Source organism: Chiloscyllium plagiosum, chromosome 38 (assembly GCF_004010195.1).
Source record: "Chiloscyllium plagiosum isolate BGI_BamShark_2017 chromosome 38, ASM401019v2, whole genome shotgun sequence".
NCBI lineage: Eukaryota > Metazoa > Chordata > Chondrichthyes > Orectolobiformes > Hemiscylliidae > Chiloscyllium > Chiloscyllium plagiosum.
This window is the reverse complement of record NC_057747.1, coordinates 6,969,678-6,987,883: the sequence shown is the minus strand read 5'-3', so window position 1 is coordinate 6,987,883 and position 18,206 is coordinate 6,969,678. Positions and strand designations below refer to the sequence as shown.

The 18,206-nt window shown below is 43.3% G+C and overlaps 2 protein-coding genes across 3 annotated transcripts in view; one reads left to right on the top strand and one right to left on the bottom strand.

The window, feature by feature from the left end:
* Positions 1-783: 783 nt before the first annotated feature.
* ndufb8 (NADH:ubiquinone oxidoreductase subunit B8) lies at positions 784-13,885 on the bottom strand. The gene is made up of 5 exons (XM_043678747.1): positions 13,438-13,885; positions 9,815-9,941; positions 7,296-7,395; positions 2,753-2,908; positions 784-966 (listed from the first exon to the last, which is right to left on the bottom strand). Exons 1-5 carry the CDS (start codon positions 13,529-13,531, stop codon positions 874-876), a joined length of 570 nt encoding a protein of 189 aa, XP_043534682.1. The 5' UTR covers positions 13,532-13,885; the 3' UTR covers positions 784-873.
* Positions 13,886-13,963: 78 nt separating this feature from the next.
* Positions 13,964-18,206, top strand: part of hif1an (hypoxia inducible factor 1 subunit alpha inhibitor) — a 79,441-nt gene continuing 75,198 nt past the window's right edge. For both annotated transcript variants that reach the window (XM_043678746.1, XM_043678745.1), the window contains exon 1: positions 13,964-14,102. In XM_043678746.1, the coding sequence (XP_043534681.1) occupies positions 13,971-14,102 (132 nt within the window). In that variant the 5' untranslated portion in view covers positions 13,964-13,970. The remainder of the gene's footprint in view (positions 14,103-18,206) is intronic.

Genomic DNA, 18,206 nt, shown 5'->3' with positions numbered 1-18,206 from the left:
ATATTATTTCAATTTAGTGGCTCTCAATGGTTGAAATAGTTTCATTGCTTTGAATATATCTGTTTGGCTTAGCTATGTACTAATTTTTTTTCATACAAACATATGAATTAGAAACAGGAGCTCTGACAGTTGATAAAGTCAAGGCTGATTTGATTTTAGCCTCAAGTCTACTTTCCTGTCTATCTCTTTGACTCCCTTAGATTTGTTTGACAAAGGATACTTCTAATTTTGTATTAGAATATTCAATGACTTTGCCTTCATTTCTTTCTGGAGAAAGAGAACTTCAGACTAAGCATCCTTGTGGGAAAAAAAGAGTCTCATCTCAATTTGATATCAAAGACTCCTTTTTATAAAGCTAGTTCCCGAGCTGTAGTTTCTTCCAAAATGGGAAACATCTTTTCAGCATCCACTCTGTCAAGTCCCCTTAGGAACTTATATGTTTTAATAAGATCACTTCTCATTTTCGTTTCCTTTTCATCTTGACTTAAAATCAGAGACTGAATTGTGATTCACAGCTGAAGACAATGGCATGCTGCTCATGATCAAATCAATCAGATTAATGCCACATTGGCTCCTGTGGCTAAAAGAGGTTATGACTCAAACACTGAATGCAGCCATCAACCACAATTATAGATTGTGTTTTGGTTGAAAGCTTAGACTTCAAAAATATAGTAAATTATATTCTTTAATGTTGTCTATTTCTTTGTTCCTGCAGTTATGATGGAACAACCTTAAAAAAGTTTGCATTTTTTATTTTCCATAAATATGATGTCAGTCATTTCATTGATATTCAGATATTTATTATATTAGCTGTACAGAATAAGAGACCATTCTAAAATGAATAGAGCCTGACAATCAGACAAAGAAGACTGGTCATATTTTATAATTTTTCACTTCAGGTACTTCTTTGTCAGGTTCTCCTCCGTTCTCCAGGTAGAGTTTATTGTATGGATACTGTTTAGGAGCCTGTAAAGAAAATTCAAGTAAAATATCAGTTAAGACAATGTATCCCACTCCATTACATTTGGATATTGTTCTTCTCTCTTCCTAAAGATAGTTGTCTTGTTTCTTAACTCATGTAAATTATACAAAAAAAGTCATACAGCATGGAAACAGACCCTTTGGTCCAACTCTCCACACCAACCAAGTCTCTCAAACTAAACTAGTCCCATTTTCCTGCACTTGGCCCATATCCATCTAAACATTATCTATTCATGTATCTGTCCAGATGTCTTTAGAAGTATTGTAACTATACCTGCATCTAACACTTCCTCTGCCAGTTTATTCCACATGCAAACCACACTCTGCATGAAAAAGTTGCGCCTCAGGTCCCTTTTAAATCTTTCTCTTCTCAGAGTCGTAGAGATGTACAGCACGGAAACAACTCTTCAGATCAAATCGTCCATGCTGACCAGATATCCCAACCCAATCTAGTTCCACTTGCCAGCACCTGGCCCATATTCTTCCTATTCATTTACCCATCCAGATGCCTTTTAAATGTTGCAATTGTACTAGCCTCCACCACTTCCTCTGGCAGCTCATTCCATACATGTACCACCCTCTGGGTGAAAAAGTTGCCCCTCAAGTCTTTTCCAGCGATACATGAATTCAACAGCAAAGGCAGTAACTGTGCAGATTCACTACTCTCACCTTAAAGTTATTCTCCTTAGTTTTGAACTCCCCAACCCACAGGAAAAAACTTTTGCTGTTCACCTTACCTATTGCTCTCATGATTTTATAAACCTCTAAGGTCACCCTCAACCTCCTACTTTCCAGAGAAAAAGATCCCAGCCTCTCCTTATATCTTGAATCCTTTTTGCACCCTTTCCAATTTAATAGAATCCTTCTTATACCAGGGCAACCAGCATTGCGCACAATACTCGCAGCTGTAACAGGACATCCTGATTCCTAAAATCAATGGTCTGAACAATGAAGGCAAGTTTTCAAAATGCCTTCTTGACCACTGTCTACCTGTGATACAATTTGGAGACACCGGTGTTAGACTGGGGTGTACTGCTGCATTGCTGGTGTACATTGGCCAAGAAATAGAAACCTCTTCAGCTTTTCTTACAATATGATGTCTTCATGTTTGAAGATAACAGTTGGTATTTCACAGAATGCAACATTTCCTCAATACCAGTGTACTTAGGAACACGTATCTTCAAGTTATTACTTTAACACTCATCTCTACTTTGAATTTAATTTCAGATCACAATCATTTTTAATTTTTCAAGAAAAAGATGGTGATAATTGCCAATTATGTCTTTTTGATCCAACATTTGTTTCTTTACTTCTCTCATTATGCGTTGTACCAACAAACTTTTTGTCATTTACCTTTTCTGCTTTCCAAGTCTATCATGAGACCTTTCCTTGTGCTCTTTCCTCCTTTCTCCTATCTCAATGCTCAGTTAATAACTGTTTATATCTCCTCACTTTTCCCTGTTCTGACAAAAGGTCATCAACTTGAAATATTCACAGTTTCTCTTGCTATAGGTATTGATAAGCTTGCTCAGTATCTCTCGTATTTTCTATTTCAGATTTCCAACAGGATAGTTTGCTGGTCTGTGACGGAGAGATGTGCTGATTTCAGAATAGCTTGGATGGTAAATGGAAAGTCATCTTGGGTAATGTGTTTGCAGCTTTAAAAGAATAAAGTTCAAAGGAGCATTGACCGTAGTGAATCAATAAGACAAAATAGGATCATAAATGAGAGGTTAACTCAGCTAAAAAAAATCTTATAAATAAAACTTACCACAGGCTGATATGAAGGGAATAACTCTCCAAGGAAGAACATGAACAGCATAAAGCCTACAAAGCCACCCAACGTTTTGACCATAGTATTCCAGTCTACAGGATTTGGAGAGGTGTCCACACGATTCCTAATGTACATGTCAAAATCCCAGTGCATCTAGGAAAACCAATTTTAAAAAATTATTAAATGAAATTTTAAACAATTTTAAAAACTTAAAATGTAAGTGTAGCAAAGTAGCTCACATTTAAAAAAGATACTTTGTAGACTGTACAGACTATTGTTAGATGGGTAATATTGAAATCATTTGATGATATTTAAAAACTGAACAGTGGATCTGCTGCATTGCTGGTGTATATTGGCCAAGAAATAGAAACCTCTTCAGCTTTTCTTACATTATGATGTCTTCATGTTTGAAGATAACAGTTGGTATTTCACAGAATGCAACATTTCCTCAATACCACAGTGTACTTAGGACACATGCTTGAAGTTTGTTGTGGGACTCAAACCTAACACTTTTGAGTGAGAGACAGAATGCTAACAACTGACACTGATCCATTACTCTGAACTCCATTAAAAAATATGAAGTTGTTTCAGTCATATGTAGGTTTTGTGCTAACACACATTGTAAATTCAAATCAAATTACAAGATCTGGAGGCCATCATTTTAGTCTGCAAAATAGAACAGAGAAAAATACAGGCCCTCCAGCCCTTGATGTTGTGCCTACCTTTTATGGAGAAAGTGAGGTCTGCAGATGCTGGAGATCAGAGCTGAAAATGTGTTGCTGGAAAAGCACCCTCACTTTGACCTCTTTTCACCTATCACATTTCCGACGCCCCTCCCCCAAGTCCCTCCTCCCTATCTTTTATCTTAGCCTGCTGGACAAACTTTCCTCATTCCTGAAGAAGGGCTTATGCCCGAAACGTCGATTCTCCTGTTCCCTGGATGCTGCCTGACCTGCTGCGCTTTTCCAGCAACACATTTTCAGCTGCCTACCTTTTATCCCAATCTAAGGTCAAATGAACCTAAATACCCTTCATTTTACTATCGTCCATGTGCTTATCCAAGAGTCGCTTAAAGTCACGAATGTATCTGACTCTACTACTACCACTGGCAGTGCATTCCACACACCCACCACTCCGTGTGTAAAGAACCGATCTCTGACAATTCCCCTAAACCTTCCTCCAATCACCTCAAAATTATGTCCCCTTATGATAGCCATTTCTGCCCTGGGAAAGAGTTTCTGGCTATCCACTGTATTAATGTCTCTCACCATCTTGTACACCTCTATCAAGTCACCTCTTACCTTTATCGCTCCAATGAGAAAAGCCCTAGCTCCCTCAACCTTTCTTCATAAGACATGCCCTCCAGTCCAGGTAGCATCCTGGTAAATCTCCTTTGCACCCTCTCTAAAACTTCCAGTTCCTTCCTATAATAAGGCAATCAGAACTGAACACTATATTCCAAGTATAGTCTAACCAGGGCTCTATAGAGCTGCAACCTCACGGCTCTTAAACTCATTCCTCCTACTAATTAAAGCCAACATACCATACACTTTCTTAACAACCCCATCAACTTGGGTGGCAACTTTGAGAGATCTATGTAGGTGGACCCCAAGATCCCTCTGTTCCTCCATGTAGCCAAGGATCCTGCCTTTAACCGGGTGCTCCGGTTTCCTCCCACATTCCAAAAATGTGCAGCTTAGGTGAATTGGCCAAGCTAAATTGCCTGTAGTGTTAGGTGAAGGGGTAAATGTAGAGGAATGGGTCTGCGTGGTCTTCAGAGGGTCAGTGTGGACTTGTTGGACCGAAGGGTCTGTTTCCACACTAAGTAATCTAAGTAATCTAATCTAATCTAATCCAATCTAATCTAAAACCCTGTATTCTGCATTCAAATTTAACCTTTCAAACTGAATCAGTTCACACTTTTCCCAGTTGAACTCCATCTGCCACTTATCAGTCCAGTTCTGCATCCTGTGAATTTCGTTGCAATCTACAACAGCCTTCCTCACTATCCACCAACCTTTGTGTCATCGACAAAGTTACTAACCCACTTACTCATCCAAATCATTTTATAAAAATCACGAAGAGCAAAGGTCCCAGAACAGATTCCTGCAGAACACCACTGGTCACCAAGCTCCAAGCTGAATACTTTCCATTTACTACCACACTCGGTCTCCTATGAGCAAGCCAATTCTGTATCCAGACAGCCAAATTTCCCTGTATGCCATGCCTCATTACTTTCTGAATAAGCCTACCATTGGAACCTCATCTAATGCCTTGCTAAAATCTATGTACACCACATCCTCTGCTCTATTTTCAGTGTGTTTTGGCACATCCTCAAATAATTCAATGAGGCTTGTGAAGCATGACTTGCTCCTCACAAAGCCATGCTGACTATCTCTAATCAAACTATGCTTTTCCAAGGAATTATAAATCCTGTCTCTCAGAATCCTCCCCAATAATTTGCCCACTACAGACATAAGACTGACTGGTCTGTAATTCCCAGGGTTATCCTTATTCCCTTTCTTGAACAAGGGAATAACATTTGCCATCCTCCAATCATCTGACACTACTCCAATGGCCAGTGAGGATGCAATCTCTTTCCTTGCTTCCGGTAGTAACCTTGGGTATTTCCTATCTGGCCCAGGGCACTTATTTATCCTGTTTTTCAAAGTTTTCTGCACATCCTCCTCCTTAACATCAACTTATTCAAACATAGAACATAGAAGAATACAGCGCAGTACAGGCCCTTCGGCCCTCGATGTTGCGCCGATCCAAGCCCACCTAACCTACACTAGCCCACTATCCTCCATTTGCCTATCCAATGCCCGCTTAAATGCCCATAATGAGGGAGAGTCCACCACTGCTACTGGCAGGGCATTCCATGAACTCACGACTCGCTGAGTAAAGAACCTACCCCTAACATCTGTCCTATACCAACTCCCCCTTAATTTAAAGCTATGCCCCCTCATAATAGCTGACTCCATACGGATGCGGCCGCACCAGAGTCTTATACAACTGCAACATGAAACATAACAGCCTGTTTCATGCTGTCCTCACAAACGACAAGGCCCCTCTCAGGAGTGAATATTGAAGCAAAGTATTCATTAAAGGACCTTCCCTACCTCCTCTGGGTCCAGGCAGAAGTTCCTTCCACTATTCCTTATCGGCCCTACTCTCACTGTGGCCATCCTCTTGTTCCTCACAAGTGTAGAATGCCTTATGGTTTTCCTTAATCCTACCTTCTAGAGCTTTTTCATGCTCTGTTCTAGCTCTCCTAATATATTCTTCCATCCTGGCTACCTTTTAACCCTCTGGAGCCCTGTCTGATCAGTGCCTTCTCAACCTGAAGCAAGATTCCTTCTTCCTCTTGACTAGATGTTCTGCATCCCTTGTTACCCAAAGCTCCTTCACCTTAATGTATCTTACTCAGCAGATACTGAGGGAATGTGGCATTGTCAGAAATGCCATTTTTTTGCTGAGATGGTAAACCGAGATGGTATCCTGAATGCTTGTTCAAGCGGATTTAAAATATTCCATGGTAACTCTTCCAGATGTTGTGCCAATATCCCAGCCAACATTTATCTCTCAACCAATGCCCAAACAAGTTGGTTGGTCATTCGACTTGGAACTGTTAGCAAAGCCTTTCTCTGTGAACAGACATCCATCTTTCCCTAATATAGGTCAACTATTTGGAGACAATGACTGTGAAACATGTCTGAACATTCTGAGGTCATAAAGGTGTTTCATAAATACAAGATCTCATCCTCTGTCTTATTTTAGCCAATGCATACCGCCAGGAAGAGTCCATGTTTGATTCCCAGTTTTTACCTAATTAACTATCTTGACCAGGATAATCATAATAAATTAGGTAGAAAAGAAAAGTCCCCTCACTCATAATTTGTGTCCAATGTTCCTTGCTTTAAACTGCACAAGCCTACAGTGAATTAGGATTTATTGTGAACCGTGATGCAAACAGAGTTAAATGAAAAGACACTTGGGATTTTTGAACCATTATTTTCTTGGAAAATTATAATAACCAGAGAACAAGGCTTCAGGAATTCAATACTTTATAAAAATGTAAAGTTCTCAATTGGGTATGAATGCTACATGGACACTCTGCATACTCATTATACTCTATGGAATTAGGAGGATCTATATGAAACTTATAGAATACTGTATGCCCTGGACTGACTAGATGTTGGGAAAATGTTTCCATTGGCAGGAGAGACTCTGACCTGAGGGCACAGTCTTAGAACAAAGGGAAGATCGTTTAGAATGAAGATAAAGGGAAACTTCTTCAGGCAGAGAGTGGCAAATTTGTGGAATTCATTGCCACAGAAGACTGTGGAGGCCAGGTCATTGAGTACATTTAAAACAGAGATAGATAGGTTCTTGATTGTCAAGGGGGTCAAAGGTTATGAGGAGTAAGCAGGAGAATGAGGTTGAAAAATTTATCAGCCATGATTGAATGGCGGAGCAGACTTGATGGGCCGAATGGCCTAATTGTGCTCCTATGTCTTACGGTCTCATTGTCACTTACCGGTTCACCCCAGTTTCTTCGAAGGTCAGGCTCATCCCACGTGTACCATGGATCTCGCTCTTGTTGCGACCGGTCTGGTAGTTTTGGATAGTCCCCAAATCTATTATGAGGAAAATAAACTTGTAGCTTTACTCTAAAATAACCTCAACTGAAATAGTTATGCTGGATCTGACCAGTATAAGACAGAAAATGGAAGGGAAGGAACGAATAATGGTCAGTGTCAAATGAAAAAAAAAACTCAATAGTCTGGGTGCATTGTCCAGCAGACCATAACTGCAGAGTTAATTTTCCAGTGAAATAATTTCTTCAAACAGATATTTGGACCCCTACAAAATATTCATTGGAAAATCTGCTAATTTGTTATTCTCATAAACAGAGAAACTAATTTGAACTCTAATTAAATGGGATATTTATCCAGTAGACATTTCCATTATTATTTAGTTCAATAAATGTACTTCACAGGAAGCCAGGATCTATCCTCTGCAAGTCAGCAGAACAGCAAAATTTGCACATACAGCATACTGTTTTAAAAGGCTGACTTAATATCTTCCAGCACTGTTGATAGACAAAAATACCTTCTAAAATATCAGTCTCACTATCTTTTTGCATCTCTCAACTTGTACGAACATTTTTTCCATCTTCTACCACTTTTCTATTTATTTTCCACTTTATCCGTTCTCTCACTCCCTCTCATATCCACTCCTCTCATTGCTTTAGTGGTTTGTTTCAGACCCTCAAAAAAAAACCCTCACCTTCCTCTTTTGTACATGTCCTCCCATTCTCCCAGTATGCATCTCCCATGAAACTACTGGCCAGTTAGCACAACATATGTCATTGGAAAAATGTTAGTGTTCATCATAAAGGATGCAACAGAGCATTTAGAAATACAGGATATAATAAAGCAGAGTCAACATGGCTCCATGAGGGGGAAATCATACCTGACAAATTTATTAGAGTTTTTTGAGGGGGTAACAAATACAATAAAGACAAGGGAATCAATAGACTTAATAGTTAAGAATTCCAAAAGGCATGAGATAAGCTTATGATACTTAATAAAAATAACAGCCCATGGAGTAGTATATCAACATGGATAGAGGATTGGCTAAATAATAGAAGACAGAGAGCTGGGGTAAAGGGGCATTTTTAGAACAGCAACTTTGTAACCACTGGAGTGCCACAGGGATCAGTGCTGTGGCCACAATTATTTACATGAGTATTTATATTAATGACTTGGATGAGGAAATAAAACATAACACCACCAGTTTGCAAATAACAAAAAGGAAGGTAGCAAAAGTGACATGGAGTCTTGAGAACAATAGACAGGTTGAGCAAGTGAGCGAAATCTTGGCAGATGGAATACAAGTAGGAAAATATGAAATTGTGCACTTTGGCAGGAAGAATAGATGAGCTGAATATTATTTAAAAGGGAAGACTAAAGAAAGCTGCAGCACAGAGGGATTTGGGATTTCTCATGCAGGAATCACAAAAGATCACAAAACATCCACTTTTGACAGATAATAACGAAAGCAAATAGAACATAACTTTTTATTTTAAAGGGAATAACATAAGAATAGGGATTTCTTGCTAAACTATTCAAGCACTAGTCAGACCATAGCTGGAATATGACAGACATTCTTTGCCCCAATTTCTAATCAAAGATATATCATCATTGGAGGTAGTCTGGAGAAGGTTCACTAGGCTGACCTTGGTTGTGGAAAGAATACCTATGAAGAGAGGTTGAATTGTTTAGCCTTGTACTCAGTTTTACAGAATGACAGGAGACCTTATCAAAACATGATGATTCTTAGGGGGTTTTACAGGGTACATATAGAAATATTGTTTCTCCTGTTGGAAATTTTAGATTTAGAAGACATAATCTCAGGTCTAAAAGGTAAGACAGAGATGAGGAGGAATAACTTCTCTAAGGAGCTAGTGAATCTATGGATTTCTTTATTGCAGAAGGTTATCAAGGCTGGGTTGTTAAGTGTATTCAAGGGTGAGATAAACAGAACTTTAGTGAGATTAAGGAGTATAGAAATAAGGCAGGCAAGTCGAGTTGAGGCTTATCAGATCAACTACAATTGCACTGAGTGGGTCAAACGGCGGAATTTTGCTTCTATGTTTTATAGTGTATTCATTTGCCAAAATACACAACAAAATTTGTTCAATATGTCTCCCCAGGGAAGGAAATCTTTAGTGTCACCCACATTTGGCAATCTGGCATAGGTCTGATTTGGATTCGCAGAATTGTGGGTGACACTGAAGTCCCCTCTGAAATCTCTAGGAACCCACTCAATTGTAGTAAAGAATGCAACTCATTATTTTTTCAAGAGCAACTAAGGATGGGCAGTAAATGCTGGCCATACCAACAAATGCCCACATCCTATGAATGAATTTTGACAAGTTAATCCTTGCTACCGTAGCATTTGATTACATATTTTCCTAACAATGTGTGAAATTTGGTACACTTCTGATTTTCCTTATCTGAAAGGAAACTTGCTTTGCACAAATAAACTCACCCCATTCCATCATCAGGATATGGTTCATAATCTTCCACCCTCATATTGTATTTTTCTGCTGCTTGTGCTCTTTCCTCTGGTGTTCTAGGATGTGGACCTGGCAGCATATCCTTAGAAATGCTGGAGGCTATGAAAAAAAGCATAAAGCATTAACAAAAATAACAAAGTAAATCTTTCACCTGCCCTTTTTTTGAAAGATATATCTCCCATTCCTGTCTAGGTGCACACTTTAATAATTGTAAACAGAGCCACAGGAACAGGAGGACAACAGCTTTCAGCCCACATTTATTAGCACTGTGTACTTATGTACTTACACAATCATAATACAGCCAAACAAGTTGATTATCAACATGCGAAATCTTACAACACACAGCAAGAGCAGAGATTTTTGGTCTTCCATGGAAAGGAAAGAAATATGTTTATAGCTCCAGGCTACAGTCCAGTATGCATGTGAAAAGACATATTGCTGGAACAACTGAGCAGAAGTGAACTTCTAACACACCCCCAACACTGCCAACAACACAGCCCTTCTCCAATCCATCTTACTCCACCTGCTGCTCAAGTCCTCATCCACGCCTTTCTCACCTTAAGACTAAAAACTTTCCCAAAGCTCATCGATCCATCATATCTCTTCCACTTGCTGTAAACTGGAGTTTATCCAACAATGTTTCCAATCTATTTCACACAAATCCCAGTGCAAACACCTCTATCGTCACTGAATCCTGGTTCCAAAACAACTAACTTAAAATGATAATTCTTGTGTTTAAATTCTTTCAATGATCTCATCCCTCCATATTGCAGCAACCTCTTGTAGCTGTACATCTACCAGGATGTTTTTGTTTTACTTTTTTTTTTGCATTTACCCCCACCCTCTTCAGTTCATCCGAGCAATGTCGTAAGATGACTTTGCTCCATGATTACTCACTACCTGAATGTGTGGTAAACCCTCATCTGATTTAAACATCTTTGATATATCCACAAAAGGGCTGTTTCGACAAAACTATGGACCAAGAGCTGAAAAATGGATTGGACATAAACGTTCTTTGTCAGCTAGCACAGACCTGGAAAGTTGAAAAGTCTCCTTCTATGCTGTAAATATTTGTTTCAGTAATCTAGAATTTGACCACAAAAGGTGCATTCACTACAAAACCACTGAGTGTGAACCTGGATATCTACCTAACATATGCTAGTGGCAGGGAGTTAGGAGCAAGAGAAGTTACTGCTCCATTATGTGATGGCAAGAAAATTGGAACTTGTGACATCATTATCCATATCCCCAAACTACAACACAAAGTTGTACATTGACATAGCAACTCAGCTCCTTGGGGGACAGACATAGAAGTAGTTGGCTCAATAGGCTGGATGCTGAAAATGTGTTGCTGGAAAAGCGCAGCAGGTCAGGCAGCATCCAAGGAGCAGGAGAATCGACGTTTCGGGCATGAGCCCTTCTTCAGGAAGGAGGGTGGAAGGAATACCTATGAAGAGAGGTTGAATTGTTTAACCTTGTACTCAGTTTTACAGAATGACAGGAGACCTTATCAAAACATGATTCTTAGGGGGTTTTACAGGGTACATATAGAAAGATTGTTTCTCCTGTTGGAAATTTTAGATTTAGAAGACATAATCTCAGGTCTAAAGGTAACACAGATGAGGAGGAATAACCTCTCTAAGGAGCAAGTGAATCTGTGGATTTCTTTATTGCAGAAGGTTATCAAGGCTGGGTTGTTAAGTGTATTCAAGGGTGTTTTAAAAAATTCTCAAGGTCAGGTTCGTAGGAGAGTAGTCTGACACAGAACAAACGACCAAGAGGCGAGTCTGCTAGAATAATGAGATTAAGGATTATAGGAATAAGGCAGGCAAGTAGAGTTGAGGCTTATCAGATCAACTACAATTGCACTGAATGGGTCAAACAGCAGAGTTTTGCTCCTATGTTTTATAGTGTGTTGATTTGCCAAAATACAAAACAAAATCTAGCCTTTTTTCAGTAGGCTGGATGGCCAGCTTGGTACACAGAATATTGGGTTTAATCCCAGTAGTGGCTAAGATGCTTTCAGGACCAGCATCTTTGCCTCAGCCAAAGTGGAGATTGTTTTGGCAGGGAAGTTGGCAAAAAAGATAGATCTGGACTTCTGTTCCTCATCCCCTCTGTCTTGATGCATCTTTAATACTTTGCGAAAAGCAGCATCTGTATTGATCTTCTGGTCATCTTTCCTAACATCTCCCTTTCAGTTCATCTTTAAGAACACCTCTGACAAACATCTTAAGTCACACACCAATGTTGAAGGGGTCATTTAAAGACATATTGACATTGTAGGTATAAAAGTGGAAAAATACTAGAAATACTCAGCAGCTTCATAATTGACCTGAAATATTAAGATTGTTTCTTTCTACAGATGCTGCCTGACCCTACTGAGTATGTCCAATACTTTCTGCCTTTACAAGTAATTCTGGTATAATGCACTTTTTGTTAACTCAAATTGGCTATAACACAATTGATGAATTGTAGATGCTGTTTGGATAATGCAAACTTTCTACTGACCAGTTATAGTAATTTTCTATAGCGATCTTACACAGTGCGATTTTCTATAGCACAGGGTTGCAGAGGAACACAACTGTCACATTATAGCAGAACCGAAAGTGTGGTGCTGGAAAGGCACAGCAGGTCAAGCAGCATCCAAAGAGCAGGAGAATCAATGTTTCTGGCATAAGCCCTTCATCAGGAAATCAGGCTTACTGTTTCTGCCTTAGTTTGCCACATTCATCTGTCTTACCCATCCTCACATATCAATTGTCACTAGGCACCATTTGATGACACTGGACACCAACACCACTTTCCACTGCTCTCTACTTTTCTCTGACAGATTTATCTATACTGTTTTAGCTCTGATTAAATAGAAAAAAGTACAAATATTATCTTTCCAGGGTGTCAGTTTTTAAGAATTATTTTTGGTCTTTCAATTTCAACTTTCATGATCAGTGTATCCATATTACAATTTAAATAAGGGTACCATTGGTGCACTTTGAGGAATAGATGTTAGCCAGCTTAGCTGGCGAACCTCTGTACTCGTTACATACACCTGAAAAGATAGATAATGACACAGTTTAACATCTTATCCAATAAACAACTTTAAGTATTAGCCCACATAAAGTGCACAAATTTAAGTATGTTTCTCATTAAGGCTGTAATTGTTACTATTCTACTCAGCCAGGTTGAGAATTAACAATGAGACGTTATAGACCTAATATTAGCTCGTTTTGCAATCTCCTACTGATAATAACTCGAGTATCTGTCACTGCATCTACCTGAGAGCTTTGATTAACAGAGAAGCATTTGAACCAAAAACACAAGTTGCTGGAAAAGCTCAGCAGGTCTGGCAACATCTATGAAAGAATTAAAGCTTGGTTTCTCTCCACAGATGCTGTCAGACCTGCTGAGCTTTTCCAGCAACTTGTGTTTTCACTTCTGATTTACAACATCCCTTTTTGATGAGAGAAACATCTGAGGCTAATTCAAATGTCCTATGCATAACCTGACCCTGGTTTGTCTCAAGGTTACCGCACTTTCGTCGACTTCCATATTACTACCGGCCTTTATTACCGACAGTTTAATGACCAGTACTCACCAGCGCGGATATACTTGTCCGAACTCCGTGCCAATTGCAGGCTCTTCCTTACATCCCGGCTCAGGAAGCGAAGCCAACTGCCTCGCAGCGCCATTTCTCTTCCCTTTACAGCGCAGGCTCAAAACAAGTGACGACGGCGGTGGAACTTTCACTGCGCAGGCGCTGGAGGCCGAAGGAGTCGTGCGCATGAGTATTGAGTGACTACGGTTGCTGAGTTCAGTGGGCACTCAGGGGCGGACGGATTCTTCCCGGCCTCTAGGGGGCGGCCTGTGCTCAGTTTCTGTCACTCGCCCTTCGGCGGGATGAGGCCGTGGTCGGCGATGTGGTCCTCCGGACAGACGGGGGCGGTGTGCCGGCAGATGACCGGTTTCGGTCGAGGCCGCAGCGCCCTGTCCGCGGCGTTCGAGCTCGGCGGCGCTACGGTTAGGTTCCGGTGAGGACTTACTTTTGTTGGTGGATTTGAAGTGACGGGAGGCTGTCGGTTGGTGGGTGTCGATCACGGAACCGGACTCCTGGGAAAGCGGCGGCGGGACATGGCGGAGCGGAGTGCGGATGTAAACCGGGAATGGAGCGAGGTCCAGCTGAGGAAGTACACCTTCGCCACCAAGGACATCCCCAGGATGTCCCATAGCGATCCCCGGGTCGAGGCGCTCATAGACAATGAGGTAAATAGCGACAGAGGGCCGCATGGAAACTGTTGGTCTGTTTGTGAAGGGGTTGGGCACATTTCCTCAAAAACAACCGTAAACAAACACAGTCTGTCCCAGAGAGAGAGAGATGATCCAGCACAGTCTTATCCACAGAGAGAGGGAGATCCAGCACAGTCTGTCCCAGAGGGAGAGAGAGAGAGAGTGATCCAGCAGAGTCTGTCCCAGAGAGAGATGATACAGCACAGTCTGTCCTAGAAAGAGAGAGATATCCAGCACAGTCTGTCCCAGAGAGAGAGTGTGATCCAGCACAGTCTGTCCCAGAGAGAGATGATCCAGCACAGTCTTATCCACAGAGAGAGGGAGATCCAGCACAGTCTGTCGCCGAGGGAGAGAGAGAGAGAGTGATCCAGCAGAGTCTGTCCCAGAGAGAGATGATACAGCACAGTCTGTCCCAGAAAGAGAGAGATATCCAGCACAGTCTGTCCCAGAGAGAGAGTGTGATCCAGCACAGTCTGTCCCAGAGAGAGATGATCCAGCACAGTCTTATCCACAGAGAGAGGGAGATCCAGCACAGTCTGTCGCCGACGGCAAGAGAGAGAGAGTGATCCAGCAGAGTCTGTCCCAGAGAGAGATGATACAGCACAGTCTGACCCAGAGAGAGAGATAGGGAGATCCAGCACAGTCTGTCCCACAGAGAGAGAGATCCAGCACAAACTGTCCCAGAGAGAGGGAGATCCAGCACAGTCTGTCCCAGAGAGATATTGCTGAAAATGTGTTGCTGGAAAGGCGCAGCAGGTCAGGCAGCATCCAAGGAGCAGGTGAATTGACGTTTTGGGCTTAAGCCCTTCTTCAGGACTTATGTCCGAAACGTCGATTCTCCTGCTCCTTGGATGCTGCCTGACCTGCTGCGCTTTTCCAGCAACACATTTTACAGCTCTGATCTCCAGCATCTGCAGTCCTCACTTTCTCCCAAAGATATAGTGATCCAGAGAGATATAGTGATCCAGCACAGCCTGTCCCAGAGAGAGTGTGAGAGAGAGATCCAGCACAGTCTGTCCCAGAGAGAGAGAGAGAGTGATTCAGCACAGTCTGTCCCAGAGAGAGAGAGTGGTCCAGCACAGTCTGTCCCAGAGAGACAGTGATCCAGCACAGTCTGTCCCAGAGAGAGAGAGATCCAGCACAGACTGTCCGAGAGAGAGAGTGATACACCACAGTCTGTCCCAGACAGAGAGAGTGATCCAGCACAGTCTGTCCCAGAGAGACAGGGAGATCCAGCACAGTCTGTCCCCGAGGGAGAGATAGATCCAGCACAGTCTGTCCCAGAGGAAGAGAGTGATCCAGCACAGTCTGTCCCAGAGGGAGAGATTGATCCAGCACAGTCTGTTCCAGAGAGCGCGATCCAGCACAGTCATTCCCGGAGAGAGAGAGGGAACCAGCACAGTCTGTCCAGAGGCAGAGTGATCCAACACAGTCTGTCCCAGATAGAGAGAGAGAGATCCAGCACAGCCTGTCCCAGAGAGAGAAAGAGACATCCAGCACAGTCTGTCCCAGAGAGAGAGATCCAGCACAGTCTGTCCTAGAGAGATAGTGGTCCAGCACAGTCTGTCCCAGAGAGACAGTGATCCAGCACAGTCTGTCCCAGAGGGAGAGAGTGATCCAGCCCAGTCTGTCCCAGAGAGAGAGTGATCCAGCACAGTCTATCCCGGAGAGAGAGAGAGACATCCAGCACAGTCTGTCCCAGAGAGAGAGATCCAGCACAGTCTGTCCCAGAGAGAGAGAGGGAACGAGCATAGTCTGTCCCAGAGGCAGAGTGATCCAGCACAGTCTGTCCCAGATAGAGAGAGAGAGATACAGCACAGCCTGTCCCAGAGAGAGAGAGAGAGAGAGAGATCCAGCACAGTCTATCCCAGAGAGAGATCCAGCACATTCTGTCCCAGAGAGACAGTGATCCAGCATAGCCTGTCCCAGAGAGAGAGAGTGATTCAGCACAGTCTGTCCCAGAGAGATAGTGGTCCAGCACATTCTGTCCCAGAGAGACAGTGATCCAGCATAGCCTGTCCCAGAGAGAGAGTGATCCAGCACAGCCTGTCCCGGAGAGAGAGAGTGATCCAGCACTGTCTGTCCCTGAGGGCGAGAGAGAGAGAGAGATCCAGCACAGTCGAGAGAGATGATCCAACACAGTCTGACCCACAGAGAGAGGGAGATCCAGCACAGTCTGTCCCCGTGGGAGGGAGAGAGAGAGAGAGTGTGATCTAGCACAGTCTGTCCCAGAGAGAGAGAGAGTGATCCAGCACAGTCTGTCCCAGAGAGAGAGAGTGATCTAGCACTGTCTGTCCCTGAGGGCGAGAGAGAGAGAGAGATCCAGCATAGTCGAGAGAGATGATCCAACACAGTCTGACCCACAGAGAGAGGGAGATCCAGCACAGTCTGTTGCCGAGGGCGAGAGAGAGAGAGTGATTCAGCAATCTGTCCCAGAGAGAGATGATCCAGCACAGTCTGTCCCAGAGAGAGAGAGAGAGAGACAGTTCCATTACAGTCTGTCCCAGAGAGGGAGAGATCCAGCACAGTCTGTCCCAGAGAGGGAGAGATCCAGCACAGTCTGTCCCAGAGAGAGAGAGAGAGAGACAGTTCCATTACAGTCTGTCCCAGAGAGAGTGATCCAGCACAGTCTGTCCCGGAGTGAGAGAGAGGGAACCAGCACAGTCTGTCCCAGAGGGAGAGAGAGAGAGTGATCCAACACAGTCTGTCCCAGAGGCAGAGTGATCCAGCACAGTCTGTCCCAGATAGAGAGAGAGAGAGATCCAGCACAGCCTGTCCCAGAGAGAGAGAGAGACATCGAGCACAGTCTGTTCCAGTGAGAGAGATCCAGCACAGTCTCTCCCAGAGAGAGAGAGAGAGAGAGTGAGGGAACCAGCACGGTCTGTTCCAGAGAGAGTGATCCAGCACAGTCTGTCCCAGAGAGAGGGAGAGAGACATCCAGCACAGTCTGTCCCAGAGAGAGAGATCCAGCACAGTCTCTCCCAGAGAGAGAGAGAGGGAACCAGCACGGTCTGTTCCAGAGAGTGATCCAGCACAGTCTGTCCCAGAGAGAGAGTGATCCACCACAGTCTATCCCGAAGGCAGAGGGGGAACCAGCACAGTCTGTTCCAGAGAGAGGGAGATCCAGCACAGTCTGTCCCAGAGAGAGTGAGGGAACCAGCACAGTCTGTTCCAGAGAGAGTGATCCAGCACATCTGTCCCGGAGAGAGAGAGAGAGAGAGAGGGAACCAGCACAGACTGTCCCAGAGAGAGGGAGATCCAGCACAGTCTGTCCCCGATGGAGAGAGAGAGTGATCCAACACAGTCTGTCCCAGAGGGAGAGAGTGATCCAGCACAGTCTGACCCAGACAGAGAGAGGGAACCAGCACAGTCTCTCTCAGAGAGAGAGAGAGTGATCCAGCACAATCTGTCCCAGAGGGAGAGAGAGAGAGAGTGATCCAACACAGTCTGTCCCCGAGGGAGAGATTGATCCAGCACAGTCTGTCCCAGAGAGAGAGAGAGAGATCCAGCACAGACTGTCCGAGAGAGAGAGAGTGATACACCACAGTCTGTCCCAGAGACAGAGATCCAGCACAGTCTGTGTCAGACAGAAAAAGATCCACCACAGTCTGTCCGAGAGAGAGAGAGAGATCCAGCACAGTCTGTCCCAGAGAGAGATGATCCAGCACAGTCTGACCCAGAGAGAGAGATATAGAGAGATCCAGCACAGTCTGACCCAGACAGAGAGAGGGAACCAGCACAGTCTGTCCCAGAGAGAGAGAGAGAGAGATCCAGCACAGACTGTCCGAGAGAGAGAGAGTGATACACCACAGTCTGTCCCAGAGACAGAGATCCAGCACAGTCTGTGTCAGACAGAAAAAGATCCACCACAGTCTGTCCGAGAGAGAGAGAGATCCAGCACAGTCTGTCCCAGAGAGAGAGAGAGAGAGATCCAGCACAGACTGTCCGAGAGAGAGAGAGTGATACACCACAGTCTGTCCCAGAGACAGAGATCCAGCACAGTCTGTGTCAGACAGAAAAAGATCCACCACAGTCTGTCCGAGAGAGAGAGAGATCCAGCACAGTCTGTCCCAGAGAGAG

Excerpts from the sequence above, each read along its gene's own strand:
- ndufb8 (XM_043678747.1), bottom strand. The coding sequence starts at position 13,531 with ATGGCGCTGCGAGGCAGTTGGCTTCGCTTCCTGAGCCGGGATGTAAGG. Across the intron at positions 7,396-9,814 it reads TATCCTGATGATGGAATGGG|ATTTGGGGACTATCCAAAAC; the intron begins GTGAGTTTATTT and ends TCCTCATAATAG. Across the intron at positions 967-2,752 it reads TCCCTTCATATCAGCCTGTG|GCTCCTAAACAGTATCCATA; the intron begins GTAAGTTTTATT and ends TTTTCTTTACAG.